The following is a 15,174-nucleotide window of genomic DNA, read 5'->3' as shown; positions in this document are numbered from 1 at the left end:
CCAGTCAATTTCTCTAATATACTAACCTTTTCAATTGTGAGCATAAATAGGAACTTAAACGAGTTGCTTCTTCCAATTGCATAAGCAAACAATTCTTCTTCTCTTGTAAGAGTATCCTAAAATAAAGCAATTTTTTTCCTTACTATAATTTTTATATATCTCTTATTTAGAAAACTATATAGCAGAGAATTGACTTAGGCTTTTGTAGATGGTATCCTAATTTTGAATGTTTACATACTGTGTGTGTAGACATGTATTATTATTATTATTATTATTATTATTATTATTATCATCATCATCATCATCATCATCATCATCATCATCATCATCACCACCACCACCACCACCACCACCACCACCACCACCATCACCATCACCATCACCATCATTATTATAGCTGGTCACACAGTCAGCCAAATGTTTAGACTGGATTTGACATTTTTATCCACATTATCAAGCTTTTCCCAAGGACCTGGGATAGTCAGATGTTGTTTGATGGTGTTAAAATCATTGTTGCAGAATGTAAGCTGTTTATAAAGGTGCCTTTTGCAACTGACTGATGGTAATTTTCTCAATGCTGGCGGTGCTCAAGTGGTTCTCCAGATGTTTTGGGATTACCTAGTATTATTGTACTGTCTTTGCTTTCTTTTCCAACAATCATTCTACTTCTAATCGCAAGTATTTGTATTTTGTGATTTTCTCCAGTTCTTTCTCTTCTATTCTGGTGTTTCCAGGTACTGCAATGTCCATTATCCAGATTTTTTGTCTTTTTATTTACAATTGTTAAACCTAGTAGTTGTGTGGCAGATGCTTGTCTGTTTGAAACTTGAAGTAGCAGAGCACTTTAGCTTGTACATTCTTTATTACTTACTCTCTTTTGTGATCCTACTAGTTCTTACCTGCAGGGAAGTGTTATTTCTCACAGATATTCCAATGTGCCACTGTTGCTACTTTGTCATGCTATTGTTTGTAATCAGTCTTGTGCATTCTTCTTGCAACAGTTAACACTAGGTGGTCCACTGTATCTTCACCTTTTTTGCAGAGATGGCATTTCCTATCTTTTTGATTCTGGCTTTGTATGTGTTTGTTGTTAAAGAATGGTCTTGTGCAACCAGAATTAGCTCCTCTGACTCTTTCTTTAACCTTCATTGCCGTGTCTATTCTTCATTTGGTCTTTCTCGTAAGCCAGTTCAGTCACTCCAGTACTCAGAAAGCCTTCATAGTATACTAGCTTCAGTGCAATGTCTTCGCTGATCTTTAGACATTTTTCCAATGCCTTTCTTCTTTTTCTTTAAGTATCTGGTGTAGTTGCAAAATTCAATGCCCACTTATGATCTTTGCCAAATAGAGTCTGTCAACATTGCTATATGGGTGAAGGACATGATTCACTCTCATTATTTCTCTAGTCTTCCTATCCAGGACTTCTAATTCAGCTGTGTATCTAATGATTGGAATTGCCCAGGTGTTAATACTGCATTGCCAATAGACTGCACTGAGTGAAATACATTTAGACTAAAGAATGATTATTATGTACTACAACTGAAGTATACTACATCACAAGAAAATATAAGAGAGTAGAGCAAGGATTGCACCAAAGATCTCTTTACTATAGGTTTTGGCAAGCAGGACAATAAAATGATGACATCAAGAAAATGAGAGGATTATTTTTCCATTTTTATTTTCTGGGGTATTTACGGTGACAAAGGTATAAATTCTTGATATATTTTTTTCTTTAGTAGAACAATTAGTACACAATACAAAGTTGTGCAAAGGCCCCTAGGCCACAGCTGACACCTGCTGTTGTGCCACTCTGGAAATAGCACAACCCCATCCAAACTAAGGATGGAAAATCACCAGTTCCAAGAAGCCTTAAAACCCAAACCCACTTGGTCTTGCTAGGGTTGATATTAAACCGGTTATTTTGTATCAAGATTCCACTGTCTCCATGCACTGAGACAGAGTCTCCACAGTCTATTTGGACATCTGTGATTGAGTATCATCAGCATATTGATATTATTTTATCCTATGTTACTGAATGACTTCAGCCAATGGTTTCATATACAAGTTAAACAAGAATGTGGAAAAAGTCATTACTGAAGCATTCCATGTAACAGAAGTCATAGGGCAAGATCTCCACCCCACTTCCCCAATTAATACAGAGTGGAAATTATTCTGGTTTTGGAAGAAAGAGAATCAGCATAACAATGTACTCCCAACTGCTAATTCCTGGAGCAGCTTCAAAAGGATACCATGGTACTTAGGACCACTGAGAGATCAAGCAGAACAAAGATGGATGTATTACTACCTCCCACTCTCTCCAAAGGTCATCCACAAGTGCAACCAATAACTCATACCCAGGCCTGCAACCCAATTAGAAGAAGTCCATAAACTTCTGTATGGTTGATGTCTACTAAATGTTATTATTGCCTTCATTAAGCAACTATTGACAAGAATGTTACAAAAGCAATACATTCTCAACCTTTCAGCAGCACCATGAGAAGAAGTAGCTTGAGCCTGCTGGATATCCTCCTCCAATCGCCTTTTTTCCTCCTCTATGTGTTTCAGATCTTCTGGTGAACGCTGCTGTTGACTTATAAGCTGCAGTTCTTGTAAAAGAGCTTCTTTTTCTTTAATAAGCTGAAGATGATCAATATCAGCCTCTGCCATTCCTGGCCAAGATTCCTGGTCTTGTAAAGCCAACTGTTGCTGGATTCTGAAAACTCTTAATTACAAAGGAATATGAAAAGTTAATATATAAATGAGAAACATCCCTCCTCCAAATTTCTACATAGATACATTTTTGATATGGAAGTAGTTAGTTGAAGTACCTTGAGATGAAAATAATATCTGTATATAACATAACAAACAGTTATAAAATCCACAATAAATTTGAATTGCATAAAAGGTATAGAGCTATCTTCAGAACTTGATGTCTTCTTAAACATATCAATATCACTATCTCTGGAATCCTTATTCTCAATTTCCATTTCTGGTTTGTTTGTTTTTTTTAACTCCAAAGAGTTTGCCAGGGTACAAACTTAAAGTGGAATTTAAAATTTTGACATTATGGGTGGACCAAGGCAGTAGCAGGAAAAACAGGAAGGAGAGTTTCTGAACATGATGGTAATAATGTGCAAGCATGCTATGGGAAATAAATCTGCTGCACAATGTTTTTTGCTAAACATTACACACTGCCAGTTCTTCTACCATTTAAAAAGAAAATTCTGTATCACAAATGGCCAACTAGATTAAGATTAAGCTAGAAATGTTTTTAAAATTGTAAATAGCAGCACATTTATCGAGACAATTTGAGAGGGAGGGAGGACAATATTAAAATGTTGAAAGGCTAAGAATGAATATGGACAGATAAACACTATGAGTTTTTTATATATTAATATATCTGTCTTTGTTTAAGTTTCTGTCAAGGAAGCAATAATAACACAACAGTTATTTGTAGTATTTATCCAGTTTCAAATCAAAAGCTTTTTAATATGTGGGGCTTTTTGTGTCTTAGATATTTTACGATTGGAATCATTATGACCAACAAAAAAGAGAGCTCTCACATTTTATTTTCCTCTTTTAACTAAGAGGAGACACAATTTTTAGAATCCATTTACATTCTGAAATGGATAACAAAGCATCCTTATATTTTGAGACTACCATATTAAGTAGGTTCTCCAGTGAAAAGTACTCACAGATAAAAATATATTTTATGTAAGAATCCGCCAACTGAAATGGTAACATATGTACTTGGTTCTCTTGCCACTTTAGCTATATGAGGAGCCTGATTAAAATATTTTAAATATATTGTAACACTTTAATTTTGTCAACTTCAGTTTTAGACCAAATACAGCACATTCCACACCCACACTGTATAATTTTAATAGGGTTTCATGAGCAAAGTTAGGCTGAACACAGAAATGCTTTATGGAGACAAAAGCTGTACAGAATGCCAATAAGCTAACAGAAAGGAACGCATGATAAATAAAGAATGTGACCACTGACATAACCTAGGAGAAACAAATGTGTCTTAGCTCTTTGATTTAAAGTTTAAAAACCATGTAACACATATGTACGAAAAAAATTTGTGAACAGATGAAAGAGACAAATATAGAATTACAATTAGGAATAATATTTTTTTCCTAAACAGTATACACACACACATACACTATATATATGATTGTCTTATAACAGAAAAACACCACCAGGCTTACAAAACAAACAAACATTTACTACTAGTAATTTTGTATAAATCTTGGTTTACTTTTTCATACTTATATTCAAATGAGTCCTGTTTTATTCTTTTTGCATTTTTCTAGCTTAAGGACTTTGAAAACTTAACAGAGAATGTATTTTTCTGTCAACCTGACACTTCAATGTTAACTGGAATTGTAAGTAATTTTTATATTATTTTCTTAGATACATGCTTCTGGAATGGGTGATGTAAACTACCTGTATAAATATTCAATGGGTATGAAGTTACCAATATATTTATAACGGAATGAACTGAATGTAGCAACATCTACCATAGGTTAGAGGCAGGGGTAGGTTCTACTTACCTTTACTACCAGTTCGCAATGGGATCGTGCGTGCACGCTTGCTTTGCTCATGCGCCTTGCTTCTGCACATGCACAGAAGCTTCTGTGTATGCTGATGATGACACTGATCACTGATGATGACATTCGGGGCAGTGGGCGGGGCCTCCCGCTGGTTTTACTACCGGTTCTTATGAACCGGTCCGAACCGGGGGCAACCCACCACTGGTTAGAGGTATGAAAACATTATGTCTAATAGATGCATTGGAATACCCTATCTTGTCCACCAAGCAAACTGAGTAGTTTTCTAACAAAATATAGGTAAAGATAAAGGTTTCCTTGTCTAGTAGTGTCCAACTTTAGATGTGGTGCTTATCTCCGTTTCTTGGGCCAACGTTGTCCAAACACATTTTCTGTGGTTATGTCGCCAGTATGGTTATATGCCAAAGCACACAGAACACTGTTACCTTCCCACCAAAGTGGTAGATATTAATCTATTCTCATTTGCCTACTTTTGAACTACTAGGTGGGCAGTAGCTGGGGCAGGAACAGGATCTCACCCCATTGTATGGTGCTTGGGTCTCGAACCCGGGTTGTCAGATTTCCAGCTGATAAACTCAGCGTCTTTAACCAATGAGCCATCACATCCCCTCCACAAAATATAACTGGTGCCTATTCCATGTCTATCCATGTCCAGGATTCACTACAAGCACATATATTTTTGGGTTTGTAATATGTGATTTTCACCCTCCCTCATTACAACTTGATTAGCTCATTTTTATTTCATCTATCAAGATCTATAGCAGTCATGGCTAACCTTTTTGCCGTTGCGTGCCAAAAGCGGAGGGGGGAGTGCGGGGGGGGTCACACGCATGCATGCCCACACCCATAATTCAATGCCCCACTTCACCCCACATACGTGTTCGTGACCCCCATGTCCCATTTTGGGCCTAGCAGGCCTACCTGAAGCCTCTGGAGGCCGGAAACGGCCCCTTTCCAGACTTCCAGTAGGTCCGTTGTTTGTCCTCCCCAAGTTCCAGAGGCTTTCCTGGAGCCTGGGGAGGATGAAAATGGTCCCCCACGCCCCCCGGAGGCCAGAAACAGCCTCCCAGAGCCTCCGCGGAAGCTCTGTACTTACCTGGCATCCAAAACTGGCTGCATGGGGACTCCTGGGAGGGGAGGGGTGGCGTGGACGGGGCCAACCAAAAATCAGCTGGCTCGCATGCACACTGGAGCTGAGCTAGGGCAACGGCTTGCATGCCCGCAGATATGACTCCGCATGCCACCTGGATCATGGATCTATAGAGATCTGTTACCTCAAAAGTTATAGCCGAAATATAATGCAATCCATATCACTTTTATATGTATGTATGTATGTATGTATGTATGTATGTATGTATGTATGTATGATTTCTTTATAAAAGTTTTGGTAAGCCAAGGTATTAGAATGTAATTTCTTTTATGTATTTGTTTTTTGCCTAATTTAAATGTGCACTGCTGCAATATATTGGATATATTGGATAGTTATTTAGTGGTTCTTCAGATTATTAAACTATGCTAAATATCTAGTCACTCATATGCAAAATCCCAACCAAGGCGATAGCTACTAATAGATTATTTTCAATGTTAAAAATAGCAACTTAACATATTCACCTTTTTTTGGTCTCTTCATACTGCCAAATCAGTTTCATTTTGTCTAAATATCTTGTTGTATCTTCCAATCCAACCTTTTGTGAAGAAAAGGAAAAAAAGAAATTTAACAATACTTAATAGAAATAAATTATGGAGAAAGAAACAAAAAATTATCTATTACTACTTTATATTAATCAGCAGGAAAGATTTAGTTGAGGTAGTTAGCAGATACATTGTAAGAAAGGGTCTGGGTTTGATGCTGGAATTCTTGATTTTGAAAGACACTAAACTTGAGCACATACATTTAGCCTGAATTTTCCCCAAAAGATCAATGATAATGAGAACAATGCTTAACAAGATCTCAGAACAGGAGAACCTAATAAGAAAAGGAATTCAAATATGAATAACAGATGAATATGAAGTAATATAGCAGTAAAAAAAAAAAAAAACAAAGCAATTTTACATTGTATCCACAAAAATATAATGTCCAAATCATGGGAACAATCCCATTTTGAGTACTGTGTTTATTTCTAATCCTTTAAAAAGGATTCAGATAAATTGTGTCTGATAAGAACAATGAGAATGATCATGGAAAGTAAATCTTATAAAGAGACATTGAAATAACTGGGTACGTTTAGCCTCAAGAAAAGATGACTGATAGCACTCCTCAGAAATGAAAATATGCTGCAGAAAAGGTCAAACCTGTTCTCTTTCATTTCTGAGAAATCAGAGAATAAAGACTGTAAATTACAGAAATATAACGGAATGTTAGAGGTAAAAAAAAATTCCTAACAGTACAAGCAGTTTGACAATGAAACTAATTACCCAAAAAAAAGTTTAAGTACCCAAAGAAGGTTCCCTTCATTCAATCTATTAAAATGGTAGCCGAATATCTACATGATTTGGATGTTATTATTTGAATTTCTGCACTTGGGGGGAGGGGATTAGCTCAATGGCCTTTTATGATTCATAATAGGTTATCACTTTAAAACACTGTGAAAGAACAACTCCTGATTAGTACATAGGAACGTCTGCATAGGACAAGTTCCAAAAAGACAAGATAGAGGCTGTGCATGTGCAACTGAAGCCCTGCCCATCTATGTTGTATATGTGCTGCTAAAACAGCAGCTTTGATCATGCAATCATAGTTGTTATGACTTTTGTTTATGCCACCCTATCAAGATTGGAAGATGTTGAGAGACTTGGCCCATGGCATCACCAAGAGTCAGACACAACTGAATGGATAACATCATCATCATCATCATCACCACTACCACCACTACACATTGATACCTGTACTGTTTAGAACTATACTCTACTCTACTCTACTCTACTCTACTCTACTCTACTCTACTCTACTCTACTCTACTCTACACTACACTACACTACACTACACTACACTACACTACACTACACTATACTCTATACTATAGAACTCTGAAGTTCTAGTACAAACGTTGCCTTAGTCAACTGTCACAGTTATACTCACTTTCTCAATACAAATTGTAACTTCAGGATAGTTACTACTACCATACCAAAGGGATCTCTCTATTTTTAGAGAAATTCATCCTCCCCATGGGTATTCAATAATTAAGGCAAATTCAAACCTCTTTGGCAGATTAAGCAATCATTCAATTTCAATTCCCTGAAAGATTTATCCATGACCTATTGTCTCTGTGGTAGTTTTAAAGGCCACCAAAAGTACTAGAAGTTCAGAGATCCAACCTAGGAAGCGTAATTCCATTACAGAATCACTGTCAGCTCCCTGAAATCTTCAGAACTAGTTTCGCTCTCAGAACTCCAGCACCAGCAACAAGGACAAAATGTTGTTGAGACAGTGGAATTAATATCCAATCTATTTTCAAATCTGAAGGAAAAAACTTTCTCAATGATTTCAACATAAGAAAATATTCAGGGAACGGTTGTTGTATGCATGCCCTTTAAGGACAAAATTCTGCAAGAAAGAATTTCTTCCTCACTTCTGTGGTTTTGTATCTCAAGATGTGGAAGTTGTTTGACTTCCTCAACACTACTATTAAGGAAACCTGAACAATTAGGTAATTTATTTTAATTTTTTACTTCCTTCTTAGTTAATGCCTTTGTGCCTATGCAATATTTTATATTGGACAAATATTACAGATTTAACAAATTGTGTACCTACAAGTTATTTATATAAAATATAAATATATTATAAAATATAAATATATAAAAATTATTTAAGGGGAACAAATGCTGGACAGATAGTAGAAAAACACGTGTGTGTGTGTGTGTGTGTGTGTGTGTGTGTGTGTGTGTGTATCCACTATTAACCTTATCACTTATACTTCAAAAAAATTATTGATCATTTAATTATTGTATTTAAAAATGTGTATTTGATAAATCTGTCTGCTCTATAATCTTATTTTATAGATTTTTTTTTAAAAAAAGTAATTCAGCATGGTTGAAATAGATAAACATTGATTTCTAAATTACCTTTTCCTTCAAGCGTATACAACATATTTTTCTTATTTGCACCAGCATATATGAAACACAGTTTTGATTTGATTAAATCATATTTTAATGTAATAGAACAGTAGCCAATTTTTTAATAGTAATGACAACTTTTTCTCTGAAAACACAATATAGTATATTAAATTTATATAGTATACCTCGCCAATGATGTCAGTTTGAGAACAAGCATCACAATATATTTGAGATAGATTGGTATCATTGAATGAACCAGAACTGTGCTGAAGATCATGAAAAGATTCTGTAATACAACAACTATTTCTGAATCCATCTGTCAGCTTGGCCAGACTCTTGAAAAAAAAAAAGGAACATTAAGAACAGAATTATATGAAAGAACTTTCTCATGGTTTAATAGTTTTTTTAAAAATAGCAAAATAACTTTCACGAAACTTTCCTTAATTATGGAAAAAATAGAGAACACAATCTTTACAAAGAAGAAAGTTTAAAGAAATTTTAAATAGAATACAAACATTTTAAAATAGCTTCCAAGACTATAAACATAAGAATAGCCATTGACAGAACTGAAACTAACCAGTAAAAATAATATGCTAAACTCTCTATAAAGATTGCTTTTATTTCTTAATTTGAGGCAACTACCATCCAACAGGGATAGACAGATGGTAGGCAGCTGTGTTCTACAGATCTCTTAAGTAATTCTGTAGCATTGATCTGTTGTAAAAGCAAAAAGTATCTTTTAAAAAAAAACACCCTTTCTTTTTTTGAATTTTCAATTCACTAAAATATTTGGTTTATAAACTGAATTCATATTGATTTGGATGGATTCTATTCTCTTATGGGAATTTTTTAAAATTACTTTTAACTGCATTTTAAAATCTGTTAGCAATCTGTCTAGAACACCAGTCACTTTAATGAAAATTAAAAATTAGAATATATACAATTAAAAAATGAACAAATGAACTTCCACACTGCACAGAATGCAACAGTATAGGTAGTTCGACTTACGATCATAATTGAGCTCTAAATTTCTGTTGTTAAGCAAGTCAGTTGTTAAGTAAGTTTTGCTTCATTTTATGAACTTTTTGCCACAGTTCTTATGCGAATCGGACGTTGCTTGGCTGAACGTCCATTTTCGGGGCGCTGCGACTCCAATCCATGGATGGGTAGTATCTCCTAGTTGCTGGGCAGAACTGAGTGCTGATCACTTTCCAAAGACAGGCCACGCCCACACTGACCAATCAGCTTCAGTCTTTCCTCACGAAGGCGCAGAAAACATGGCCAACTATGAAATCTAACACACAGGAACAAGAAAAGGTAAGTAACAAACAGGAAGCCGAATGGGTGGGTATGGATTGGAGTCGCAATGCCCCGAAAATGGACGTTCAGCCAAGCAACATCCGTTTTCCATTGCGCTGCTCCTCCAATCCATGGACGGGATGTACCCAAGATCAAATGCCCAGGGCGGGCGGCTGACTGGTATCCTCATGTTGGGACGTGGCCACTTGTTGTAGGACTCGACGGCCAAACGATGCATCCGATGAGGCGTACAGATCAATTTTGTAATGACGTATAAAGGAAGTGTCAGAAGCCCATGATGCAGCTCGACATATGTCCATCACAGATGCATTCGTCGACCAAGCCACCGACGCAGCCGCACTGCGTGTTGAATGAGCAAAGATTTTAGCAGGGCAAGGGCGTGCTCGAATGTCATAAGCGATTGAGATGCAAGCCTTAATCCATCTGGCAATTGTAGCAGACGATACCTTCTTTCCCATGGAGGAAGGAGTAAAGGACACTAGCAAGGACTCAATCTGGCGAAAAGACTCAGTACGTTTGATATAACGTCGAAGGGCATGCCTAACGTCCAAGGTATGCCATAAAGACTCAGTCTGGTGATGAGGGTTTGGACAAAAGTTTGGAAGAACTAACTCTTGAGCTCGGTGGAACCGAGAGTTAACTTTAGTCAAGAAAGACGGGTCCAGGCGTAGCACCACTCTATCACTATGAAAAATACAAAGGTCTTTGCGGACTGATAAAGCAGAGAGCTCGGATACACGCCTAGCAGACGTAATAGCTAGGAGAAAGGTGACCTTAAGCGTTAGAAATTTAAGAGACACCGAAGCCAAGGGTTCAAATGGTGTGGAGGTCAGCGCTTGAAGAACCAACGGTAAATCCCACGACGGGTACCTATGTATCACCGGCGGGGAGATGTTGGAGGCCCCATGTAGAAAACTCTGAATCCTCGGATTGTGCGATAGAGTGCGGTGCTTCTTGCAGGTAATGACAGTGGATAAAGCAGCAACCTGGCGCCGGAGAGTTGCCGGGGCAAGACCTTTAGCTAGACCATTATGTAAGAAGTCCAACACATGCGGGACATCTCCTGATGTTGGGTCCACATGGTGGAACACACACCAGGAAGAAAACGCTTGCCATGAAGCTTCATAAATTCTGGTGGTGGAAGGGCGCCTGGCGGCCTGAATCACCTTGATGACGTCAGATGACAATCTGTCCTTTTGTAGTTGGAGCCGCTCAAGCGCCAGGCGCTCAATCGGAGCCACCCTGGATCGGGGTGGGAGATGACCCCCTGGCTGAGCATATTCTCTTCCAGTGGTATTGTCCATGATGGAGAGGTGGACAGCCCCACTAGGTCTGCATACCAGGGCCGGCGAGGCCACTGAGGGGCAATTAGAAGCAACTCGGCTCCCTCCAACAACAGTTTCCGAATCAGTCTTGGAATCAACGGCAAGGGAGGGAAGGTGTAGAGAAGCCCGGGAGGCCACTGACAGCGCAGAGCGTCATAACCTTCTGCTCTGACGGTCGAGTAACGCGTGTAGAACCTTGCTAGCTGGGCATTCTGGGGCGTGGCGAAGAGGTCCACCTGAGGACGACCAAATTGGCTCACAATCTGTTCGAAGAGGGCAGGGTTGAGAGACCACTCTGCAGGGTCTATGTGCTCCCTGCTGAGCCAGTCCGCCATGATGTTGTCCTGCCCTAAGATGTGGTCCGCCACTAGAGATGCAGTGTGTAGTTCCGCCCAAGCTAACAAACTCTCCAACTCCATCATCAGGGACCTGGAGCATGTGCTCCCCTCCCGATTTATGTGCGCCTTGGTGGTGACGTTGTCAGTCCGGACTAACACATGTTGCCCCTCCAAGGCGTGAACGAAATGGCGTAAGGCGAGATGAACAGCCCTCAACTCCAGCCAATTGATGCTGTTCACCCGCTCCGCCAGAGACCACTGACCTTGAATTACGTCGTTCTGCAGATGGGCTCCCCAGCCTAAAAGGCTGGCGTTGGTAATTAGAACGATCCGGTCCGGTTCGAGAAAAACACATCCTCTTTGTAGAGTGGGGGACCTCCACTACATGAGTGACAGTCGAGTTTGTGGAGGTAAGACAATTTGATGAGTTGATGTACTGCGTTTCGCTCTCTGAAAGGGAAATAACAGCCACTGAAGTGGACGGGAGTGTCTGCGTGCCCACGGTACGACGTGGATGCAGGATATTAACTTCCCCAACAACTGAGTCAACAGGAGCAGAGGCACCTTCTTCTGAGACTGAACCTGCCGCACCATAGTCCTGATGTGGCGAATGTGATCTGGGGAGAGAAACACCTGACCCAGCTGAGAATCGATTACTGCACCCAGGTGTTGGAGCCGAGTCGTAGGCGTCAGATGGCTCTTTTGCCAGTTGATGGAGAAACCGTGATTCTGGAACGCCTGAAGGACCACCTCCATGTCCTTCCATGCCTGCGACGGTGAAGTTGACATAACCAGCAAATCGTTGAGGTAACAGCTGAGACGTATAGAGACCGGATGGAAGCCGCGACCACCGTCACCAGTTTCGTGAAGATCCTGGGGGCCGAGGAAAGTCCGAAAGGCATCGCGCAATATTGAAAATGCATGTTGTTGTATTCGAAGCGGAGATAGCGATGATGCAATGGGTGTATTGGGACATGTAGGTATGCTTCGCGCAGATCCACAGACTGAAGATAGTCCCCTTGTCTGATGGATGCCAGAATAGACCTGAGGGAGTGCATCTTGAACCTGCGATACAGTATATACAGATTGAGGCGTTTCAGGTTCAAGATGCCCTGTGGCCCCCCGATGATTTGGGCACCAGAAATAAGGTAGCGTAGAATCCAGTTCTCTCCTGGCCCTTGGGCACAGGTTCCACGGCTTTGATGGAGAGGAGGTGTGATATTTCCGCTTCCATGTGCTCCCTCTGAACCTTGCACCGAGGAATGGGGCAGCGACGAAAACTGGTGGGCAGTAGAGTGTGGAACTCGAGGCGAAGGCCGTGTTGAATTGTCGTGTGAATCCAAGTGTCAGTCGTTGAGAGGTCCCACAGGAGGGAGAATTGCTGAAGTCGACCTCTGATAGGACCTGAGACCAACGAGTCACTTGCCTCTGCGTGGAGGTCGGTAGGAGGAACTTCTGAAGGGACGCTTCGCTTGGGGCTGGTTCCTGGTCCTATCACGAAATGGCTGTCTGTCTGATGCTCGGTCAGACATCTGGGAATAAGAGCGCTGGTAGTATGGGCCGCCCGACCCCGAGTAGGATCGAAAGGGCTGCTGCTGTGTATAAGGCGCGTATCTCCGCTCAGGACAGCGGAAAGAGGACGGCAGCACTTTGTGCTTGTCTTTATCTTCTATCAAGATCGGCTCAAGACAAGGGCCGAATAGCGATGGGGCAGTAAATGGCGCTGATGCCAATTTCCACTTTGCCTTGTTGTCCGCGTGCCAACTGCGAAGCCAGAAGAGACGCCTGTTGGTTACCGTCGCTGCCATAGCCCGTGAAGCAAATTTTGTTGCCATCAAGGAGGCATCCGCTGAGTATTCCGTTGCTGCCACTAGTTTATTAATGTCCTGGTGCAGCCTGGTATCAGCGGGGGGTAACCTCTCCTGAAGCTGGTGGAGCCAGATCAGGGAAGCCCTGTTGAAAAACGATGTAGCAGTGGCTGCCTTGATAGCCCAAGCCACTGCTTGGTGCGCTTTACGGAACCCCATTTCCATCTTACGGTCCTCCGCCTTGAGGCCATCCACAACGTCCAAAGTCAACATGGAAGAAGTCGATAAGGCAGCGACCGGGGTGTCAACAGAAGGTATGGCCAGAAGCTCTTCCAACTCCGACTCGGCAGAATAAGATGCTTGTCAAGGCCACTTGGAGCTGTCAGGGAACCTGGTTGGCCAAAGGCAGATTTAATGACATTGGAAAACAAGGGAGGACAAGGAATCACGTCCTGATCTTGTTTAGACACTTGGAATAGAGTATCGTGCGGGTCCTGGGACTCGGAAGTTTTCTCAGTAGTCCCTTCAGCGATACCAAACTTAGTAGCAACCTTTGCCTTATGCAGTAAGGATTTGAAGACAGAAGGCCAGAACAAGTTTGTGAAAGTAGGCTTCTCGGGGGGAAGATCCTCATCCTCTGAGAATTCGACCTCCTCCGGGCAAATTTCACCCTCTTCTGACTCCTCAGAAGAAGATTCGGCAGGACGGTTCCTACTGGTACTCGGAACTGACTCAATGACGGGGGCCGGAGCCTGTGAAGGCTGACAGGTAGTAACCGGCCGTGCCACCTCCTGCTGTATACCACCCACTAAGATCTTTGCCAGCACATCTGACAACATAGATTGGAAACTCACAGGAGTATCAGGAACCTCTGGACGGAGCCCCGCCGCAGTAGGTGTAAATGTAGCTTCCGATAGACGTCTACGGCCCAATGAAACATCAGACTGGCTAGAAACATCTGGTAATGACATCGATACTCCTTTGGAGCGTTGCAAGTTGGAAGCAGCGAGTCTGATTGATGTTCCGGATGAGGATCTGGCTTGCAAATTCCCAAAAAGATCTGCGCAGTCCTCAGAAGCGGGAAACTGCCCGGACAGAGACGCTTGTTGTTGTTGGGCCCTCTCAAATTGCCTTTCCAAGGCCTCATGGCGCCTCTGCTCCACCTTGTTCGAGGTGGAAGATTTAGAGGACAAATGAGCTTTGCGAGACTTGGATTTCACTTTCTTACTGCGTGACTTGTGTTGGGTGGCAGGGTAATTACAGGCGCCCTCCGAGTCAGAAGATAAGGCAATGTCTGCCATTCTGAATGATAGAGTACAGGGCAAGCAGCCGGCCAAAGCAACCAGAGTTCAGCACCGAGGCTCCTCCCAAGGAATATTGCCCACAGTGAAGACTCAGCTGAGTAGGGGCAGATTAGGCTCAGAAGCTGCTGAGCTCAATCCCCAATATTAAGACTGCCAACCCAACAAAGCAAGGGAGGGATAAAGCTGATCCGTCCTGGTCAGAAGGCAAGGACTCAAGTCAGTAAAGAGAGGCTAATAAGGCCCTAGCGCCATTCCGCTGCTAGCAGGCAAACTGTCCGTTTTATTTTTTTATTTTTAAATTGTCCCTCCAAAATGGCGGCCGCCACGCCGGCAAAGTCCCGAAACAAAATGGCGGCCGTCAATCCGCAAAACTACCTCCTGAGGCGTCGGGCTTGGTGGTCGATGAAAGGCACCTCTGAAGCCACTCCAATGAGGTCTGGGCGATTGGC

The 15,174-nt window shown here is 41.3% G+C and overlaps 1 protein-coding gene across 1 annotated transcript in view; it reads right to left on the bottom strand.

Annotated features, from left to right (window-relative positions):
* Positions 1–15,174, bottom strand: part of WWC3 (WWC family member 3) — an 88,571-nt gene that overhangs the window by 21,713 nt on the left and 51,684 nt on the right. Inside the window, exons 7-10 of the mRNA XM_070942898.1 lie at positions 8,816–8,965; positions 6,189–6,262; positions 2,480–2,722; positions 27–116 (exon numbers count right to left, since the gene is read on the bottom strand). Of these exons, the coding sequence (XP_070798999.1) occupies positions 27–116; positions 2,480–2,722; positions 6,189–6,262; positions 8,816–8,965 (557 nt within the window). The remainder of the gene's footprint in view (positions 1–26; positions 117–2,479; positions 2,723–6,188; positions 6,263–8,815; positions 8,966–15,174) is intronic.

Source organism: Pituophis catenifer, unplaced genomic scaffold (assembly GCF_029215685.1).
Source record: "Pituophis catenifer annectens isolate HBS135680 unplaced genomic scaffold, rPitCat1.0.hap2 SCAF_4, whole genome shotgun sequence".
Classification (NCBI taxonomy): Eukaryota; Metazoa; Chordata; class Lepidosauria; order Squamata; family Colubridae; genus Pituophis; species Pituophis catenifer.
This window is presented reverse-complemented; position numbering and strand designations above follow the sequence as displayed.